Source organism: Pogonomyrmex barbatus, unplaced genomic scaffold, assembly GCF_055798465.1.
Source record: "Pogonomyrmex barbatus isolate J1 unplaced genomic scaffold, ASM5579846v1 scaffold3, whole genome shotgun sequence".
Taxonomy (NCBI): Eukaryota; Metazoa; Arthropoda; class Insecta; order Hymenoptera; family Formicidae; genus Pogonomyrmex; species Pogonomyrmex barbatus.
Genome location: NW_028297127.1, coordinates 13,078,314 through 13,085,728, shown reverse-complemented (window position 1 = coordinate 13,085,728; position 7,415 = coordinate 13,078,314). Strand labels below are relative to the sequence as shown.

Below are 7,415 nucleotides of genomic sequence, written 5' to 3'. Positions count from 1 at the left end.
GTCTGTAATTAAATAAACAAAAAATTTAATATAACGAAATGCCTTCACTTTAGCAATGTAATTTCCTATTTCGACTTTCCATTATGATCCTTTAATTTGCTTGAGACATAAAACTCGACATGTTCGTGATCAAAGAGAAAGTACTCTTAACAGTCAATAAAAGTTCCACCCGGTTTTCATTTCGCATTGATGCAATTTTTGTTTGATGAACAAATATAGGGTCAATGGAGTTTTATAAAAAGATTTAGCTAAGTAAATCAAAGTTTTCCTTTCTTAAATGTTAGCCTCACGCTCGCAGCTCAGACATATGTTTATCTTCTATCGATACGAACATAGTATAAGGTTAATAATTATTGAAAATCAGAATTATATATATCCATTGAGTTCAATTAAATTATCAATAGCGAAAATAATGAGAAGTGTTAACCTTGATCGTTTAATAATCAAAACGTTTAATTATTCGCGACGAAATGCTTAATTAATCACGATGAAGATAACAAAACAAGCACGACGCGTTTTACTCCGGCTTTCCGGTGCGTTTAAACGTCCCGTATCCCGCGCCATTAATATTTATAACGGCGTTATCATCAAACTTCATCATCGTTTGCCCATCGAGAGTCTAAAATGCGTGGCCGTAGCAAAGAGAAATCCTAAAACAACGGTCCCTGTCCACCCCGTAGTTCGCGTCGCCGCCACCACTGGCCGGCAGGCAAGCAAGCACAGGCAGGCAGGCAGACAGGCCAGGGGTGCAGGAACGAGCGGGGTCGACCCTGCGCGCAGCCTCCCCAGTCCACCCCGAAGATTCAGTCGTCGTGCGGCAGAGGAGGGCCGAGGAGCGCCCGGTCGAAGCGCCGAGGTCCTCTCTCCATTCTCTCCGTCTCCTATTTCCACACGCGTATCTCTTTTTATCCGCCTCGCGTTCTCTCTCCGGACCAGACTGAAAACGACCGGCTCCCTCTATCACCCGCGCACACATACACGCGTTTTCTCTACGCGCGTTGTCTCTCCCTTTCTCACTTTAGCTCTCTCTCTCTCTCTCTCTCTCTCTCTCTCTCTCTCTCTCTCTCTCCGCGAGTCGCGAGTGAAAACGAGCCGGGCAGCGCTGCGCCGACCTTCACCATTTTGGTACACGCGACGTGCGGTGCCGTAGCGTACGTAAAGCTCTCGTACGTTCTCCCTCGTCGATCCTCGCCTGACCTGAAGGATATCCGCGAGGAGGAAACTCGCCGAATTTTGTCGGAATGCGCGCGGGGCGACCGGTCCGCTGCGTGGATTCCGTGACGAAACGACGGCGACGCCGGTCTGGGGGTTGCTAGCCTCCCTCACAACTCCGCCTCTCGTTCCCGTCACTCTATTCGCCTCTCGCTCGCGCTCCTTCCCTTTCTCTACTACGAAGGGTGGGTGGTGATACGCCGGTGGCAGTGGCGGCAGTAGTGTGTGGATGCTTGTACCGGTGGGTGCTCTCCTAGTGTGGTAGTAGTGTGGCCGCTGGTGTTGGTGATGATGGTGGTGGAGATGGTGGTGGTGGTGGTGGTGGTGGTGATGCTGGTTTAAATTTCAGCCGCGTGCACGGGTTCACCTACGTGAGCCATTACACGGGTCCTCGGCTTTCTCGCCGACTGGGAGGCTATACGAGCGGTCACGGTTCACGGACGCAAATTTTGCCCACCTTCGTCCACGCACTTCTTTTCTTCCGTCGTCCTCGACTCCTCGTACGTCCTCAGGGTATGCCGACGCTCGACGTGCTCGCTCTTACATCGTAAACTCTTACCCGTTCGTCTTGACCGAAATTCGCGGTGTGTTCGATCCCTACGTGTCGATACGTCGACCGATCATGTATGCGTGTGCTTTGTTGTAAGGATGCATCGTACCGCTGCGGCAACTACCCTCATCGTCTCGTGCTGATTGCTGAGGTAACGTAGCAGTCAGAGAGAGAGAGAGAGAGAGAGAGAGAGAGAGAGAGAGAGAGAGAGAGAGAGAGACACGATAAAAATATTATTTGCCTCGCAGCTACAAAACGCGCGAAAAAATAAACATCATCAGGATGTACCGTGCCGTCGGACTCGCGATGAAAATTCCGCCGGTCTCGTAAACCGGAGCGGAATAACTGGGGGAGGAAAAGTCCCCCCCCCCCTTCGTCGAGATAAAACGCTATTTTTCAGGATTATTGAAACCACTTAAAAAAAATACATATTACGTATATCGACGACAAACATATTTTTGAACAAGTTTGTATTATCTTTTTTTGTGGTATTCCTCAATTGAGATTTTAATTGGTCCGATATCTATCACGCGCGATCTGCGGTCAAAATAGATATCACGTCTCAAAGTCATATAGATAAAAAGTCAGATAGATAAAATCACATCGCAAAATGCATCGTTCACTATATAATTGTAAAATTTTTCACCGAGTAATCGTAAGAGGATCTATCTCGTGGAGTACCCTCTTTAATATCATGTTATTTTTTACGATCTTACGTCTTTAGTGAAAAGTCTTCCTCTTTATTATTCCTTCCCCCTTTCCCTTTACATAGCTTTTACTAGGAAAGCTCCGCATGTGAAAATGCGGCCATGTATTTGCGGAATAGCCATACATACGTATGTACACGTACATGTATACTCCACCAAAAACGCGTTAGGTACGCACGTGTATACGGTCTGCATCTGTACACGTGTGTATACGTGTGTGTGTGTGTTTCTATCGGACGGGAGTATCGTATCATTGCGACAGGTCTCTCGACCAGTCGTCGTGACCCTCTTCAACGCCGCGTAAAAACAGGAAGTATGGTAAAAACATCATCCGTTCTACCCGATAGCCCGGAGCCGGTTTAATCGGACGCCGGAGCGGAGTGGGAGAAACTGGAAATTACCGAGATGTATCTCTCTCCCGATTATTTCATGTGAATCCGCCGCGAGATTAAGCGGCTTTCTACAAGCCCGATATATGTCCCGCGTGTGCATATATTCTATATACATATACGTATGCATACGTATATCGGCGGCTGTGCATCGCACGAACGGGTGGCATCGTTTCCGTAAATTTCGCCCGACGTCCCTTCTTCACAGGACGACAATTAGACACAATGGTAAAACCATTGCCGATTCCACGCGCGATCAACCGGTGGGAACAAACGGGGTGAGAAAAAGAGGGCTGATATCGCACCAGATACGGGAAGCCCAATCCGACAAGACGACGTATCATTCGGGGCGTGTATCTTCTTCCGAAACGGAACGTGCAGTTTGCTACCCCGGCGCGTTTCGCAAGAGCAAGTTACACGGGTTGTGTTATGGATGAGCGTTCGAAGTCTCGTATGGCGTGACGGCTGGAAATGGGGGTTGCAGTCGGGGGGGTGGTTTGTTTTGCGTTCGACTCGCCCGCTGAGTAGGAACAACCGGCTCGCACCGGTGTGCGCTTTTTCTCGCGATGTAGGGTGTTACGCTGAGACGATCGACGGTGTAGAGGACGAATGTGCATGAGATGGTGGAGAGAAGGAGGAGGAGGAGGAGGAGATGGAGAGGAGATGGAGGAGATGGAGGAGGAGGAAGAAGAGAAGGCAGCGAGAGAACGAAAAATATGGCCCGTGTGCATGTCGAGCGTGTCGGTTGTCTTTTTGCTCGTCTTGTGCCTTTGCCTCTTCTCTTTTTTTCTGTCTCTCTCTCTCTATTTCGTCGTCGTCCGCTGCTCGAGGATCGTTGACCGTGTCGAATGTCGGTCACTGTAAATGAGATTCGCAGAGGCCGAGACGGTAGAAAAGTCCTCTCGAAGCTGTCTCTCTCCGCCGTGTTTCTCTCTCTCATTTCTCTATCTTCCTCTCTCTCACTCTCTCTCTCTCTCTCTCTCTCTCTCTCTCTCTCTCTCTCTCTCTCTCTCTCTCTCTATTTCTCACGAGAACTCCCGAAGTAAACCAATGGTAAAGCGAAAGGGAGGAGAGTGCCAAGTTGCGGGCTGGCACAGGATCGTTTAAATGTTTAGATTCGCGGTGTGAAAGTCCCTCTTTTACTCCATGCGGAAAACTTCTTATCGCGCGGAAGCTCCGCGTTCGCACATTTGGAATGCAAGTGGGCTCTCGCACCGCGGAAAAATACCGCCCTCCGTCGTGCCGTTCACGGAGCCGCGCACGAGAAACGCCGGGGTTTCAAGCGGGGTTTTCAACCACGGTAATTCTCGTGGCTGCGGGAAAGCGAGCGGCGACGCCGCCTCTCTCGCTTCCGACAGGGAATAATTATTTTAGATGACAGCCGATGCGACGTGCGCGAGATTCGTTCTCGCGTATGATTCGCGCACACACGTCGATTGACTGAAATGGAGCTTCTCTCGCTCCATGATTATATCGACTGGATTATCAAGAATACGTTACTCCGAATCTCGCTGCTGCTCGATGCATTATGAGTAACTATCGAAACAGCTGCGGTATTCCAGCGCAGCGGCATTGAGATTCATCAAGTAATGCCAAGAATGATTTCCAATAATTATCCGTATCTTCGAGCAGCTACCATCGATATTTCCTTTAGAACTGTTTTTTAAAAGTCACGAGTGTATTAATTCCGTCGTTATAACGGGCTCGCAAATATCTTCGTAAAAAAATATTAGCTTTACGTTTATTGCTTTTTGCAGGCTCACCGAGATTATGATGCTTTTGAACAATAGCCTCACGCGGCACGTTGCTGCTTTTTCATCCTGAAAATAATTCTTCGCGAAAACTTCGGCGAGAACTCTCATAACCGTCTGCATATTTACATGATTAAAACAAATATAAAATGATAAAATAATCGCTCGCTACTTGCACGAAAATCTCAAGAGGGAAGGCTTGCATCCAATTCTTATCCTACAGTGATTCTAAGACATTCCGCGGAGGAAGTTTCGGAGTAATATGCACAGAACGAATTTTTGTGAACTTTTTAAAGCTTGTTCACATCGATAACCACTGTTAAAATTTTTAGTAGCGATAAATGTTTTTAAAATTTCATAAAATTTAAAGTTTAATTTATTAGAATTATTTTGCTCGTTTTTAGTACAATGAAAGTAATGTAGCCAATATCAATTCGACATACTTTATGGACTCGTGTTAATTGCATTAGTTTTTTATTAATAAATTATCTTATTTTCATTATCATAATGGATTTGTTAAATAAGACATCTTTCTCTTTTTTTGCTCGGAAACTCCCAGAAGTGCGACGCACCTGCTTCACGGTGTTCAATGCTTTGACCCGAGTTTTCGCAACGAGTGCGAGCTTTCTGCAACGAGCGTGTACGTGCCTGCGAACTCAAAGCCTTGGTCTGGCGGAGTACGCGGCACGCACGTGAACGAGAAATCTGCACGTTGCGTGGTCGTCCTTTTGCAGCTGTGCGCCGGTGTGGTTCTTTCAGATCCGCGCGAATCGGCGACGGTGCGGCACGAGAGACCGAAGGGAATACGTGCAACGAGATGCCAGCTTTCGTGCCGTTCGCGCCGCATCCTGGGAGATACGATTACCCCGCGAGAACGACGACGACGACGACGACGACGACGACGACTACGTTCGTGGGAGCACTCGGCGGTTTTGCACTTTTCCACTAAATCAGCCCCACGTTAACGTCCCGACGGATGCGCCGCGCGCCCCGATCTACGATCGATAAACGTCCGCGAGAAGCGTCTCAATTCGAACGTCGTGATTCTTTCGTTGACGTCGAACGTCGGAACCGCGGAAGAGCAAGAGAGGAGGAAGATTTCGCGTGCGATGTGCGTGACGGGGAAGACATACGAGCAAGAAATGGATGGGAAAAGTACGTTCGAATCTTAGCCCGCTCTGCCCCGTAAATAGCGTTTTGTAACCCCCGTCACGTGAAATCGATATACCTTAAGAGCCGGTCCGTGAGGTCGTTCGTCAGACCGGTGCTGCCTGCTATTTCACCCCCCGCGGAAGTGGAAGAGAGAGTGCGCGGCTAGTCTACAGGGAGTCTGCGGGAGGTGGTGGACAGGAACGGGGTTGGCTGAATAAAAGAAGATGCACAGGAAAAGGCCAACGTTCCTCACCGACATGGGACTGCTAATGTTCTTAGCGGTAACAGCCTCTCTGTTGGGTTACTGCCAAACGGACGAAAAAGGTAAGACGTAGGTCGTCGCGACCTCTCTTTACTTACCATGCCACCTTCTCCTTTCTCCTCTCCCGGAGCTTCCTTATCTTTCTTTTCTCCCACGCGCCCACGGCGTCTCGCTATCCACCCCGGCCGGAGGAGGTAGCGTCGAAAGAAATACGGATTTCGCTTTCCGCATCGTTCAACTCGGACGGGGGGGGGGGATGGAAGGGACGCGCGGGAATAGCCGTGCGCGAGAAAGAGCGGCGAAGATTAACTTTTATGGCCGGCGGCATGAGTAGTTCTCGCGAATTTACTTATAGCGGGAGCGGTTTAATAGTCGCCACGCACACACATCGCCGAGCGCCGCTTTTAATAGTGCGCGAGACTATGGCGCGTTGCACCCGGCGCGACGTCCCTTCGTAAACACCCCCGCACGAACGATTATATTGGGAGCAACGCGCGCAAGTAGCGTAAAGTCTCTTTAACCGCGGATAGCTGGCGAACTGTTAAAAGTCTCTTTTCACGGTAATTGCAATAGTAAAAATTCAAATGGATTAAGAGAAAAAAAGTTTTTTGTTTTTAATATAAAATTATAATAGTAAAAGAAAAGCAGGCTGAAGAAAAGAAAACTGTAAGTGTGTAATTATTTGTAGTAAAACTGCAAGCATAAAATCTCGAGGTAAAGAATTAATTGGCTTGTGACGTTCTCTTTAAACAATTTAAATATTTCTTTTAATTTTAAAATTAAAATTTCGAGCGCTAAAACTTATTTATTTTTTAGAGTCATTGAAAGAGATTATTTTTTGCAATTCTATTACTACTAATTATGCTCTCATAATTGACGCTTTAGTTTTCATTGCACTTGCATTATTATTAAAAAGATACTGAAACTGATATTTAATTTCTTTTACAGTAATATTCGATATACTATCAAATTTAACATTCTCGATAGATACTTTTATAGATAGTTTGAGATTAATTTGAATTTCCCGTTTCGAATATGCTCTTCTTCTCTTTATTATCCCTAAGTTTCGCGCATACTATTAAATATTTGCATTATGTCCTTCGTTATACCGGCACGAGATATTTTGTGCGAGAAAGGTCGCTTATATACGACTATATATGCTGGAGGGAGAAAAATATTATTCTGTAATTTTGCGAAATAAGTTACTTAAATTTCTTTGACGTTATCTATCGTGCGCAACTTATTAAAAGAAATGCGGATTGCTATTCTTAAAAAGGGAGAGGCACAATAACATGTGAAATACAACGTGTATACATACAACGTGGCATAATACATTTTATCGATTGTAAAGTACTGAAAATATGATTATAAAGTCAAAACTGAAAATAAATT

The 7,415-nt window shown here is 46.6% G+C and overlaps 1 protein-coding gene across 9 annotated transcripts in view; it reads left to right on the top strand.

Annotated features, from left to right (window-relative positions):
* The first annotated feature begins 821 nt into the window (after nucleotides 1–821).
* Nucleotides 822–7,415, top strand: part of kon (chondroitin sulfate proteoglycan 4-like protein) — a 46,533-nt gene continuing 39,939 nt past the window's right edge. Inside the window, exons 1-3 of one of the 9 annotated variants that reach the window (XM_089078838.1) lie at nucleotides 822–1,453; nucleotides 1,562–1,913; nucleotides 5,169–6,085. In XM_089078838.1, the coding sequence (XP_088934964.1) occupies nucleotides 5,986–6,085 (100 nt within the window). In that variant the 5' untranslated portion in view covers nucleotides 822–1,453; nucleotides 1,562–1,913; nucleotides 5,169–5,985. Of the gene's footprint in view, nucleotides 1,914–1,933; nucleotides 2,229–4,462; nucleotides 6,086–7,415 lie in introns of those variants that run through there. The other 8 variants (XM_089078841.1, XM_089078840.1, XM_089078839.1 and 5 more) reach the window with 8 other exon arrangements.